At 38.9% G+C, this 15,302-nt stretch overlaps 1 protein-coding gene across 2 annotated transcripts in view; it reads left to right on the top strand.

Annotated features, from left to right (window-relative positions):
* The first annotated feature begins 2,315 nt into the window (after positions 1-2,315).
* The window catches only part of adgra1b (adhesion G protein-coupled receptor A1b), a 522,173-nt gene continuing 509,186 nt past the window's right edge, over positions 2,316-15,302 (top strand). For both annotated transcript variants that reach the window (XM_061962586.1, XM_061962578.1), the window contains exon 1: positions 2,316-2,985. In XM_061962586.1, coding sequence (XP_061818570.1) covers positions 2,765-2,985 — 221 coding nt within the window. In that variant the 5' untranslated portion in view covers positions 2,316-2,764. The remainder of the gene's footprint in view (positions 2,986-15,302) is intronic.

Raw genomic sequence — 15,302 nt, 5'->3', positions numbered from 1 at the left:
CTGTACAGTAAGTGATTGTTTTATTATGTGTGTAGTAGGGTTGTACGGTATACTGGTACAAGTTTAGTACTGCGATACTAATGAATCATATTCGGTACTATACCGCCTCTAAAAAGTATCGGTTCCCGCCCTCCCCCTTTTTTTTAATGGGCATGACGGCGCATCGTCGTCATGTCATGACATTGCTGGTTTTACGAGCAGAGGAGCATGTTCGGCAACGCACAATCACTGAGTACTTACAAGCAGACACGGTGTGTAGACAGAAAAGGTAGAATGGGCGCATTTTGGCTGAAAAACTAACGATAAAGGTGAAGATATAACACTGAAACGCCCTCAGGAAGAGATGCTTTAAGACATGGCTAGCTAGCTTGCGGCTAACGTCCATCCCCAGTCTGCAGTGTTTTAGCTACTTCTAAATCACTAATCCTCGCCTCCATGGCGACAAATAAAGTAAGTTTCTTGCAAGTACCAACCCTGCAGGACGAGGAATATCTAAACATGCGTCACTACACACCGTAGGGAGGATACACAATGTAAACAAACGCCATGGGTGGATATACACCTGACATTCACTGTAATGATACCAAGTACAGGAGCGTATCTAGTCGATACTACTATGATTATATCGATATGTTTTAGCATCACAGAATCTTTTTTTCATATTTTAAATTTATATTATTAAAGTTAAAGTACCAATGATTGTCACACACACACTAGGTGTGGCAAAATTTGTCCTCTGCATTTGACCCATTCCCTTGTTCCACCCCCTGGGAGGTGAGGGGAGCAGTGGGCAGCTGTGATTTAACCCCCAATTCCAACCCTTGATGTTATTATACCTATAAACCCAGGAAATACGTCCCCTGGACACACAAGGACTTAAATTATGACCATTGTATGATACCGTAACTGATCAGTGTCCTAAGAAATGTGTTACTTCTTTAAAAAAAAATGCAACCAATTGCGTAAACCGATAGTTAGCAACATAAGCATTAAGTATTTTCAGAAAATGTCTGAAATACGTCCTGGAACAAGCGCATTTGTAGTTTTTTATTATTATTCATATATGTGCTTGTCAAAATACTTCCATCCATGCATCCATCTTCTTCCGCTTATCTGAGGTCGGGTCGCGGGGGCAGCAGCCTAAGCAGAGAAGCCCAGACTTTCTTCTCCCCAGCCACTTCGTCCAGCTCTTCCCGGGGGATCCCAAGGCGTTCCCAGGCCAGCCGGGAGACATAGTCTTCCCAACGTGTCCTGGGTCTTCCCCGTGGCCTCCTACCGGTCGGACATGCCCGAAACACCTCCCAAGGGAGGCGTTCGGGTGGCATCCTGACAAAATACTTATTGATTATATTATTATGTCACCATACAGTATAGACCAGGTGTGTCTAACATACCGGCCGAGGGCAGGATCAGGCCCGCGAACAGGTTTTATCCGGCCCGTGGAATGAGTTTGCTAAGTATAAAAATTAACCTGAAATTTCTGAATGAAAGAAACAGCTGTTCTAAATGTGTCCACTGGATATCACAATAGCAATTATTTGTATCTTTGTACATGATGCTATATATGTACACAATAAACCACATGATGTTAGTACATCAGTCGAGGAAAATGATCCAACTACATAAATAACATCCTGTAATTTGATTTTGATATAATTTTTTTATGTTGATGGATTGAAAATGAACACCAATGAGTTGACTGATGAACATTATCGCATAATTTATTCAGACAAATATAGTATATATACTATTAACCACAACAGGTAATTGCAAACAAAAACCCCAACAACATTATGATTTGTACAATTTCAGAATGTGCTTGTTCTATTTTTAAACAGAGAAAACAATCTGAAGTCGTCTTTATTTTTAAGTTATTGTGCCATAATTTTACCAGTCCGGCCGATTTGGGAGTAGATTTTTCTCCATGTGGCCCCCAATCTACAATAAGTTCGATACCCCTGGTATAGACAAACAACCAGTTTAGGTTCATAAGGTTTATACCGTTTTTGTTTTGGTTTGCATCCAGGTATGTACAACATAACCACAATATAGCAATGTTTTTTTTTGTTTGTTTTTTTTTACCTTTATTGCTATTGTCATTTTGCTTGAGGAAACCTTTAGCTTTGATGAGCATGCTCAGTAGTTTTTTTTTATAGGTAGCACATTTTTGGAGATCAACGGAACCAATTAGAAGGCATAAATTAGGGTACACAGTAAACAGTTTGCCAGTCATGTGACATGTATTGTCACGTGACATACATTTCTTGTCATGTGACATGTTTCATGTCACGTGATCTCACCAGTTGCGGCTTCAAACATGAAAAAGCCACGCTGGAGCTCGGCAGGCTGGCTGGGAGGGACTTTGCGGACACTATAAGCAACACGTCAAAGACTACAGTCCGGTAGTGGCAGAAATAACCAAATGTTGTAATTTATTATTTAATGATGCTGTTTCACGTAAGGAAGTTACTGTGACGACGACACGTGCCAAACTTTATCTGGAAGTTTCTAACACTCGAGGCTGCCTTCAAGACTTGAACATCGGACGAATATTGAAATAAATTGCGTGTCATAAATGCGTCTGTGATTTAAAATAGGTAGCGCCAACAATTCGCTTCTTTTGGACAAGAAATAGCTTCCACGGCGTCATATCTGGACGGTTCCACAGGCTGGACTTGAGAGCGAGCCCATGTGAAATGGTTCCGACCTGCAACACGCGCTGGGCGGACATCACTTGACAGATGAGCGTGAGAGAGATCGCATCATGAGGGTCCTGGTTGTGCTGTGCGCCCTGGTCGCGCTGTGGGGGTCCGGCGGTGGCAACAGAAACTGTCCGGACTTGATCTTGGACAGCTGTCGCTGTTCGGCCGAGAGGTCCAAGGAGCTGAGCAGGCAGCAGCAAGTCCGAGTCAAAGTGGTTTGTGATGATGTGGATCTGCTGGAGACTCTGCATCCAAGCTTTCTGCCCAACAGAACCATCTCTCTGTAAGTACAGGCACTCATGCACAATATTGCCTGAATAAAATCAAGTCGTTATCAAAACAAAGTTATGATTACCTGACACTGAGTGACCCTAAACTTTAAGCGTCCTTTTAGGCAAAAGAATAGAATAGAATACTTTAACGCAGAGGTGTCAAACGTACGGCACGCGGGCCTGATCAGGCTCATGAACAGGTTTTGGCCTTGTTGTTAGAGTGTCCGCCCTGAGATCGGTAGGTCGTGAGTTCAAACCCGAGCCGAGTCATACCAAAGACTATAAAAATGGGACCCATTGCCTCCCTGCTTGGCACTCAGCATCAAGGGTTGGAGTTGGGGGTTAAATCACCAAAAATGATTCCCGGGCGCGGACACCGCTGCTGCTCACTGCTCCCCTCACCTCTCAGGGGGTGGAACAAGAGGATGGGTCAAATGCACAGGTTAATTTCACCACACCTAGTGCGTGTGTGACAATCATTGGTACTTTAACTTGAACTTTTTATCCAATGGATGTTTTATTTTTAATTTTTTTTTATTATTATTACATCAACATAAAAAACACAAGATGTAACCGGTGGTCTTTTCCTCTGCGTTGTGTGGCTTTTATGGAACACGACCGACACCATGGATTGCTCAGCTGCACTTTACTGATAAAACACAGAATACAATTGTTGTCAATAAGTTTTTGCCATCGTCGAGTCCCTACACAAATATGATACAGAACAAGAAAGTGAACTGAAGTTCTTAACATGACAATACATTTTCTGTCGTCGCATGGACGCCTACCTCTCCCGTTATGGTAGACAAAAGGGAAGTTGGAAGGCATGTCCAACGCATATAAAAAGACAGGTGTCACAGTAATTATTGCAGTAGGAGGGACAACGAGACAATGGTTCCACATTGACAAAACATCGAACAATATTCAGGTATTTACATGTAACTTACACATTTTGTGTAATTATAACAATAATAAAACATTATAAAATACATTATTTACAAGACATAATTGACCCTGTTACAAAGATACACTTACAGTTAGTGCACCAACCCAAAAAACCTCCCTCCCTCCTCCCTCCACCCCCATTTACACTAATTTTCACTCATTCACACAAAGGGGGTTGTCTCCATCTGTTATAATATTCTGGTTCCTACAATATATATCAATGCAGTCTGCAAGGGATACAGTCTGTGATTGTGTGTGCTGCTGGTCCACTAATAGTACTAACCTTTAAAAGTTAATTTGACTAATTTTCATTAATTACAAGTTTCTATGTAACTGTTTTTATTTTATTTTAGTTTCTTTTTTGTTCAAGAAATTTTGGTATTTTTGTATTTTTTTTATTATTACATCAACATAAAAAACACAAGACACACAGTTAGTGCACCAACCCAAAAACCCTCCCTCCCCCCTCCCTCCACCTCCATTTAGACTAATTTTCACTCATTCACACATTATTCACACAAAAGGGTTGTTTCATTCTGTTATTAATATTCTGGTTCCTACAACATATATCAATGCAGTCTGGAAGGGATACAGTCCGTGAAGCACACAGGCTGGTGTGTGCTGCTGGTTCAGTAATAGTACTAACCTATAACTGTTACTTTTACTCATTCTCATTAATTACACGTTTCTATGTAACTGTTTTTATTTTATTTTAGTTTCTTTTTTGTTCCAAAAAATTATTATTGTTATTTTTTAAATAAAGGACATTATCTTCACCAGACCATGTTGTCAATTAGATTGTTTAAAGCAGGGGTGTCAAACTCAAATACAGAGTGGGCCAAAATTTAAAACTGAACAAAGCCGCGGGCCAAGGTTGAACAAATTAACCTTTAAATAGGGACCCAAACAAGTTTTGCATTGAGTATTGAACAAGCAAGGCTTATATAACTTTATAGTGACATGCAAAATCGAGTTTCAAATAATAATAATAATAATTTAAAAATATCAATGGCATATCAAATACAATTTAAATAAAAATTGAATGCTTCTTTTCTATTTGCAGCCTTCTGAGGTAAATATCAACATTAACTTTTTCCACAGGCTAATAAATTTGAAAATAAAATAACAATGAATAAACCAACCACTCAGGACTTTAAACTGCTCAGTTTGCAACACACTGATCTAATCTGATGTGCCCAAGCCAGATACCTGGCATTTTATCTTGGATGCTAGTTCATTAATGTCGGGGCTCAGGCTTTGAGCTGAGGCAACCTTCATTATCGAACGAAGGTGTTCATCAGTCATTATATCTCGTAGTCCACCCGGACCACAGTCTTGGGGGCGTGCCTTAAAGGCACTGCCATTAACGTCCTCTACGAGCTGTCGTCACGTCCGCTTTTCATCCATTCTAACAACGTGCCGGCCCAGTCACAAGATATGTGCGGCTTCTGTACGCACACACACGTGAATGCAACGCATACTTGATCAACAGCGATACAGGTTACACTGAGGGTGGCCGTATAAACAACTTTAACACTGTTAGAAATATACGCCATACTGTGAATCCACACCAAACAAGAATGACAAACACATTTCGGGAGAACATTCGCACCGTAACACAACATAAACACAACAGAACAAATACCCAGAACCCTTTGCAACACTAACTCTTCCGGGACGCTACAAAATACACCCCCCGCTACCACCAAACCCCTCCCCCCACATACCTTGTAGCGTCCCGGAAGAGTCTTTCCTCGTCTGCCACCGTGGCTACAGTGAAGCCAAGTGCGACATACTGTATGCTTCATCAAATTCTGGTTCGAAAAAAAAAAAGCATGTTTCCTCAGGTCACACCAGGCCACCCCCAGGCATACTTGCCAACCTTGAGACCTCCTATTTCGGGAGGTGGGGGTTCGGGGGGCGTCGTTGGGGGCGGGGGCGTGGTTAAGAGGGGAGGAGTATATTTACAGCTAGAATTCACCAAGTCAAGTATTTCATATATATATATATATATACATATATATATATAAGAAATACTTGACTTTCAGTGAATTCTAGCTATATATATATTTATTTATTTTAATATATATATATATATATATATATATATGTATATATATATATATATATATATATATATATAAATAAAATAAATATATATAAATAAATAAAATAAATACTTGAATTTCAGTGTTCATTTATTTACAGATATACACACACATAACACTCATCTACTCATTGTTGAGTTAAGGGTTGAATTGTCCATCCTTGTTCTATTCTCTGTCACTATTTTTCTAACCATGCTGAACACCCTCTCTGATGATGCGTTGCTGTGTGGCACGCACAAAAATGCTTTCATCAAATGCACTAGAGCAGGGGTGTCAAACTCAAATACAAAGTGGGCCAAAATTTAAAACTGAACAAAGCCGCGGGCCAAGGTTGAACAAATTAACCTTTTAATAGGGACCTAAACAAGTTTTGCATTGAATATTGAACAAGCAAGGCTTATATAACTTTATAGTGACATGCAAAATCGAGTTTCAAATAATAATATAATAATAATAATTCAAAAACATCAATGGCATATCAAATAACATTTTAATAAAAATTGAATACCTCTTTTCTATTTGCAGCCTTCTGAGGTAAATATCAAAATAAACTTTTTCCACAGGCCAATAACAAATTTGAAAATAAAATAACAATAATGAAGGAATCAAACATTCAAGCCTTGAAGCAGCAAGAGAAAGTGCATGAATAAAACGTTAATTATTGCTCCGTTTGCTACACTGATTTGCTTTAACACTGAATATGGAACAAGCATCGCTTATATAACTTAATAATGCAAAATCAACTTTCTAAAAACAAACGAAAAAACATCAAAGGTAAATTAAATACAATTGTAATAAAAAATGCAATGCCTCTTTTCTATTTGCAGCCTTCTGAGGTAAATATCAACATTAACTTTTTCCACAGGCTAATAAATTTGAAAATAAAATAACAATGAATAAATCAACCATTCAGACCTTTTTACTGCTCAGTTTGCGACACACTGATCTAATCTGATGTGCCCAAGCCAGATACCTGGCATCTTTTCTGGGATGCTAGTTCATTAATGTCGGGCCTCAGGTGGTAGCGGGGGATGTATATTGTAGCGTCCCGGAAGAGTTAGTGCTGCAAGGGGTTCTGGGTATTTGTTCTGTTGTGTCTATGTTGTGTTACGGTACGGATGTTCTCCCGAAATGTGTTTGTCATTCTTGTGTGGTGTGGTTTCATAGTGTGGCGCATATTTGTAACAGTGTTAAAGTTGTTTATGCGGCCACCCTCAGTGTGACCTGTATGGCTATTGATCAAGTATGCTTGCATTCACTTATGTGTGTGTAGAAGCCGCACGCTGTTTGTATGGAGGAAAAGCAGACGTGACGACAGGTTGTAGAGGACGCTAAAGGCAGTGCCTTTAAGGCACGCCCCCAATATTGTTGTCCGGGTGGAAATCGGGAGAAATTCGGGAGAATGGTTGCCCCGGGAGACTTTCGAGAGGGGCACTGAAAATCAGGAGGGTTGGCAAGTATGAGTATTAGCGGTGAATGCGGTGTTACAGCGGCACCGCCGCTTTATAATACCGGCGGGTCAGCTCTAATGTCAATTTGATATTACCTCAAGGGCCAAATGAAATTACACGGCGGGCCAAATTTGACACCCATGCACTAGAGTCTGGAATCTTCCATCTCTCCCTAGCATGGCCCAAAACCAGTCAATCTTTGCTTCCTGAGGAAGATCTTCACTGCCAAGCACTTGGTAGTCCACTACTTCTTCCCGGAGGCTATCCAGGTCCAATCGCAGCTGCGGCTTGTAACTTACCAGCGCATTTCTTCATCTTACTCGTCGTCGGCGTCGCCATGGCTGTATCTTCTTCGTTCTTCTGCTTCGTCTCCTTGTTGTGTGCGCAGTTGTGCACCGCACTCTCTAAAAGCCGTAGATGTTATTGTCACATATGCATGTACAGTAGATGACAGTATTGTCCTGTTTAAGAGTGTCACAACATTGCTGTTTACAGCAGACAAACTGCTTTACGGTAGACGAAAACGTGACTGCTGTTGTTGTGTGTTGTTACCGCGCTGGGAGGACGTTAATGAAACTGCCTAACAATAAACCCACATAAGAAACCAAGAACTCGCCCTCGATCATTCTACAGTTATAACGTGATTGGGCAGGCACGCTGTTTATATTGTGGGAAAGCGGATGTGAAAACAGGCTGTGCTCACTCAGGTCCGCATGGAGCTGGAGGGGGCGTGGCCTCCAGCTCCGTCTGAATTTTGGGAGAAAATTTGTCCCGGGAGGTTTTCGGGAGAGGCGCTGAATTTCGGGAGTCTCCTGGAAAATCCGGGAGGGTTGGCAAGCATGCCCCCAGGGGGGCCCGCCCCACTATTTGAGAAGGACTACCCTACGGTGGGTAGTAAATAGGGCTGTGAATTTTGGGTGTCCCACGATTTGATTCAATATCGATTCTTGGGCTCACGATTCGATTCAAAATCAAAATTTTTTCCAATTCAACACGATTCTCGATTCAAAAACAATTTTTTTTCCGATTCAAAACGATTCCCTATTCATTCAATACATAGGATTTCAGCAGGATCTACCCCAGTCTGCTGACATGCAAGCAGAGTAGTAGATTTTTGTAAAAAGCTTTTATAATTGTAAAGGACAATGTTTTATCAACTGATTGCAATAATGTAAATTTGTTTTAACTATTAAATGAACCAAAAATATGACTTATTTTATCTTTGTGAAAATATTGGACACAGTGTATTGTCAAGCTTATGAGATGCGATGCAAGTGTGAGCCACTGTGACACTATTGTTTTTTTTATTTTATTTTTTATAAATGTCTAATGATAATGTCAATGAGGGATTTTTAATCACTGCTATGTTGAAATTGTAACTAATATTGATACTGTTGTTGATAATATTCTTTTTTGTGTCACTTTTGGTTTGTTCTGTGTCGTGTTTGTGTCTCCTCTCAATTGCTCTGTTTATTGCAGTTCTGAGTGTTGCTGGGTCGGGTTTGGTTTTGGAATTGGATTACATAGTTTTGGTATTGCTGTGTATTGTTTTGTTGGATTGATTCATTTAAAAAAAGAACAAAAAAAAACAACGATTTTTTATAAATGAGAATCGATTCTGAATCGTACAATGTGAGAATCGCGATTCGTATTCGAATCGATTTTTCCCCACACCCCTAACAGTGAAGCATGTTTAGCTATTCCTCTTCCTGCAGGGATGATACTTGTAAGAAACTTAGTTTATTTGTTGCCAGGGGGACGAGGATTAGTGATTTAGAAGTCGCTAAAACACTGCGGAATGTGGATGGACGTTGGCCACTAGGGAGCAATGTTTTAAAGCAGCGCATGCAGAGCAGCGCTTCAATGTTTATAGCTCCAACTTTATGGTTACTTTTGAATTTAAGATGCATCCCTTCTTCTTCTTCTTCTGTCTTTACACTGTGTCTGCTTGTAAGTGCTTGCGTGCGTGCGTTTACCAGCAATGTCACAACATCACAAAAGTGTGCCATCATGTCTAAAAAAAAAAAGTACCGGTATTTTTCAGAAGCTGTTAAGTAGCTTTTTTAATTAATTAGTACCGCGGTACTTTATTAGTACCGGTATACCGTACCGACCTAGTCTGAGGACGACAATTTATTTGGACGTATTTGTGATGAATGATAAGCTGCTCCTGTAAAATAGAGACATTAACGTTGAGCCCTGTCTTTAACACACTTTGCATCAATTATGCATATGTTGTATGAAAAAAAAAAAGTCATATGAAATATAACAATAAAAAATAAAGCACAGTGAATAGTTGATAGCGAACCATAAAAATGAAAGTGTTTTGATCTTTTTTGAACAAGTTGGGGAAGGCATTGCTATATTTGTATACCCCTCAACTTTATTGATGAAGTATGCACATAATCAAGACATGATTTCCACAGACTCAATAGTATTCGACTTTGCTCCAATCTATTGGTGACTTTAGGGATATCACGGTATGAACATTTCTTATCACAGTTATTGTGACCAAAATGATCACGGTCATCATTATTATCGCAGTAATTTTAAATTTGCTCAAAATATTCAAAAAGTATTTGTACTGAAATCTTTAAAAACCAAGTTTTATTTAAAAAAAACACAACACATTCAAAATCATTTCCTTAGTAGGAGAAACATTATTGTAGATATAAACACTGTTTCATGGACCTCAAGTAGAAATTGAATGTGCATATCAAAGCAACAAAAGCATTATAAACAAAGTAATATGACAGAAAAAAACAGCAACCCATAAATAACTAAAATAAATGTGAAAGTTGTGCAAGATAGCACTTTATGGACATAAGAGATTCAAAAATAAAAAAAACACAATGTAAGAATTTTGAAAGATGGCACCTGATGGCCATAAGACACAACTGCACTTTTTGTCCATATACCGGTAGATAAAAATCGTGTTTATGTATGAGATCTAGTCTTATACATAGGGCTGCCAATTATGGCAAAATAATAATTAAGATTATTTTAGCAATATTGAAATCATGATGACTGATTGTTAGGTAAAGCAGTGTTGGGATGAAGTGTGATTGTAATACCATCATGTAATCTGTAATGGCTAATAAAAAGGTTGTAGATAAATGTTATCCATATATCTAAAGATAGTTATTATTATTGTTTTTGTTCATTAATAATATGAACGGGTCAGCTTGTTCTCAATACATGATGTCTTAATCTCTATTTTGATAGAGGGAGGTATTTTTTTAATTTATTAGGTATTTTTTTTAAGATATGTACATTTATACGCACATGTAGATGCTGTATCGGGACAGATCCATAAAGAGTTTGAGCAGTAATATGTCGTGTAGGAATTAACTATACGCCATAAAACATTAACAAAATGCTGTGTCACATAAATGGTTTTAAAGTAATACCGATGTGACATGAAAAAAACTAAGGAATGTAAAAAAAAAACATGGTGATTACTTTTTGATATCAATATAAAGCTCAAAGCAGTTTGGCTAATGAAGATGAAGTATAATAAACAAGCTTTGGTCTTCTCTAACAACACCTCCTAGTGGTTCAGTGCAACAGTTTGGCCAACAAAAATAAACAGGAGTGATACCTCTCACATCGAATAGACAATCTTTACAGCCTGGGTTCAGTTCGATGAGATGACAAAACATTACAGCTAGTATTGATGTTATTTGAAGACTGATTAAGTTTGCAGTTAAATAAAGGACGAGTGAACATCCCAGTAAACAAACTACAGACTTTATAAACAAGTTGTGGCAACGTTCCCGACACATCGCCTGCTGCATGTTTCCGCACGTCATTAACTCTCAGTTATAGCAGCTAATGGACGCTATATTGAGAAAATAAAAGCAACATCAGATAGTTTTCTCCTTCGCTGTATACTTTTAGCGTGGGACAGATGTGCCTGTCTCCAATATTGTCCACACCTGTTGCCATCTAAAAACAGCAGTGCGCTCTTAAACGCACGCCGAGACTGCACGGAAATGAAGCGAGGGAACATGAAGTTAAACCAAGCGCTTGGCTCTGTTTACTCCGAGGGGAAATCTCCACAGCAAAGTGACTTTGTTTCCAGGAAGAAAGCAGTGTTGCCTAAAACGCATTAATAAGTGATGTTTTTTTTGTATTTACAAATATAGACGGTATTACTAACTGTCGGGAATTTTATCGCGGTTTATCATTATAGCGTTTACCGTTGCATCCCTAGGTGACTTATTTTGGACTTTCCAGAGGGTAAAGTAATTATATTCTTAACAGTTGGCTACAATAACATACAATAAATAATAATATGCAGTACGGGTAGGTAAGGTTGTGATTTTGCCTCATTCCTGTGAGAATCCTGCATGTGGCTGAAACATTAAGGAGTAGGACTTTCCATGACTAGCCACAGTGTGCTCAAACAACCACCAGGTAGCATATGTGAGCAGATAACATATCATCTCTTTCAGACTTATCAGGTCTTATCAGGTCGATAGTGCATTCTTTATAAATTCTACACTCACGCTTAAAGTGAAGGATGAAGCAAAAATACAACCTTATCTACTGTATGTACTGTACATATAACTATATTATTATTTTATAGGCCTGAGTGATATACCCTGAAAATCAAATCTCAGATTTTTTTCGCCAAAAATGTCATTAAGGATTTTAAAAAAATGTTTACTAAGTCAAATTGTACTTTGTATAGAATTATTTTCACTAAATAAAGAGCTTCTCCTGTGGAGCAAAATGTATGTCTTGAATAAAATACTAAACAAATTGCAGTTAAAACATACTGTAAACTCCAACATTGAAATCAATGAAGTGCAAACTTAAATGTTCTGTCTTAAATAAAATACAGCAGTTTTGTGAAGAGCAATGTAGCATTGTACATTTTATGTATATAAATAATAAAGTCCATAATTTATGGTCTATAGACTATAGTTCAGTAAGTGGATAAAAACAGGCTTTTCCACTATATGGGCACCACTTCTTAAGTGACGTGCAGAGTGACCGCCTGAGCAATCATTTGCCATTGTGCTCAGTTTTTTTCTTATAACATTAACACGTTTTTACCACAGTAAGCTGCTTTTTAACAGGATTTAGTTTGTTTATTGTTACAGTCCTGTTCGTCCCGTAAAGAGTTTAATTTCCCCCACTCACCAAGATGCCTCTTTTTCAGATGCTGAAATAGGTTTGTTGTGCTGCTGTAACACCTTAGGTAGTTTTTAATACAAACTGTTTGCTTTCTTCTCACCTTCTCCTCTTCTCCACTCGGGTAACTCTCCATCTGAATGAGAGCCTTTCATAACCGCGCCAACAAGTTTGTTTTGGTCTGTGTCTTCCAGAATCAAGGCTGCACATAGTAACGTGGAATAGTCCATTGCGTGAGAAGGGCGGCAGAGCTGTCAAAAAACATCATGATTGTTTCTATTTACATTTATTTTTAAGTGTACGACTTACATCCATCCATTTTCTATCGCTTATTCCCTTTGGTGTCGCGGGGGGCGCTGGAGCCTATCTCAGCTACAATCGGGCGGAAGGCGGGGTACACACTGGACAAGTCGCCACCTCATCGCAGGGCAAGTGTACGACTTAAGACAAAAAATTAAAAATAAAATAAATTACATCTTTATTATTATTTTGCCTAGTGGTAAGTCTGTTTTGTGTGCGTGTGCTTGCAATATATATGTCTATTCTACTAAATAGTCACACAGTTCAATGATCATGTTCCAGATGAAATAGTTTTGAAAATCCATATCATGATGTTAAAACACGGCAGATATACAAACCCCGTTTCCATATGAGTTGGGAAATTGTGTTAGATGTAAATATAAACGAAATACAATGATTTGCAAATAATTTTCAACCCATATTCAATTGAATGCACTACAAAAACAAGATATTTGATGTTCAAACCCATAAACTTTATTTTTTTTTTGCAAATAATAATTAACTTAGAATTTCATGGCTGCAACACGTGCCAAAGTAGTTGGGAAAGGGCATGTTCACCACTGTGTTACATGGCCTTTCCTTTTAACAACACTCAGTAAACGTTTGGGAACTGAGGAGACACATTTTTTAAGCTTCTCAGGTGGAATTCTTTCCCATTCTTGCTTGATGTACAGCTTATGTTGTTCAACAGTCCGGGGGTCTCCGTTGTGGTATTTTAGGCTTCATACTGCGCCACACATTTTCAATGGGAGACAGGTCTGGACTACAGGCAGACCAGTCTAGTACCCGCACTCTTTTACTATGAAGCCACGTTGATGTAACACGTGGCTTGGCATTGTCTTGCTGAAATAAGCAGGGGCGTCCATCGTAACGTTGCTTGGATGGCAACATATGTTGCTCCAAAACCTGTATGTACCTTTCAGCATTAATGGCGCCTTCACAGGCACTAATACACCCCCATACCATCACAGATGCTGGCTTTTCAACTTTGCGCCTACAACAATCCGGATGGTTCTTTTCCTCTTTGGTTTGGAAGACACGACGTCCACAGTTTTCAAAAACAATTTGAAATGTGGACTCGTCAGACCACATAACACTTTTCCACTTTGTATCGGTCCATCTTAGATGACCTCAGGCCCAGCGAAGCCGACGGCGTTTCTGGGTGTTGTTGATAAACGGTTTTCGCCTTGCATAAGAGAGTTTTTAATTGCACTTAAAGATGTAGCGACCAACTGTAGTTACTGACAGTGGGTTTCTGAAGTGTTCCTGAGCCGATGTGGTGATATCCTTTACACACTGATGTCGCTTGATGATGCAGCACAGCCTGAGGGATCGAAGGTCACGGGCTTAGCTGCTTACGTGCAGTGATTTCTCCAGATTCTCTGAACCCTTTGATGATATTACGGACCGTAGATGGTGAAATCCCTAAATTCCTTGCAGTTGCTGGATGAGAAAGGTTTTTCTTAAACTGTTCAACAATTTGCTCACGCATTTGTTGACAAAGTGGTGACCCTCGCCCCATCCTTGTTTGTGAATGACTGAGAATTTCATGGAATCTACTTTTATACCCTATCATGGCTCCCACCTGTTCCCAATTAGCCTGTTTACCTGTGGGATGTTCCAAATAAGTGTTTGATGAGCACTCCTCAACTTTATCAGTATTTATTGCCACCTTTCCCAACTTCTTTGTCACGTGTTGCTGACATCAAATTCTAAAGTTAATGATTATTTGCAAAAAAATGTATGTTTATCAGTTTGAACATCAAATATGTTGTCTTTGTAGCATATTCAACTGAATATGGGTTGAACATGATTTGCAAATCATTGTATTCCGTTTATATTTACATCAAGCACAATTTCCCAACCCATTTGGAAACAGGGTTTGTACTCGCAGTTCTCTTTTGCTGTGGTTACACTCACGAGACAGGTGATCAGAATACATTTGATCGCTTTTTGGAAGTCTCTTTTATCATTTTATCCCATGTGGTGTACACTGTATCCAAACTTTAAGTGCAATATAATGTTTAACCTTCTTGGGGCGCTGGACTTATTCCAGCCTCAGAGGCACGTAAGAACAAAAATACTTAAGTCGACGAGAGAATATGCGGAAGGCCAGATTTGACAGGGAATGCCTACAGTCGTGGTCAAAAGTTTACATACACTTGTAAAGAACATTTTGTCACGGCTGTCTTGAGTTTCCAATAATTTCTACAAATCTTATTTTTTGTGATACAGTGATTGGAGCACATACTTGTTGGTCACAAAAAAATAAAATAAGTTTGGTTCTTTTATGAATTTATTATGGGTCTACTGAAAATGTGACCAAATATGCTGGGTCAAAAGTATACATACAGCAATGTTAATATCTGGTTACATGTCCCT

This window comes from Nerophis lumbriciformis, linkage group LG02 (genome assembly GCF_033978685.3).
Source record: "Nerophis lumbriciformis linkage group LG02, RoL_Nlum_v2.1, whole genome shotgun sequence".
In the NCBI taxonomy this organism is placed as follows: Eukaryota; Metazoa; Chordata; class Actinopteri; order Syngnathiformes; family Syngnathidae; genus Nerophis; species Nerophis lumbriciformis.
This window is presented reverse-complemented; position numbering and strand designations above follow the sequence as displayed.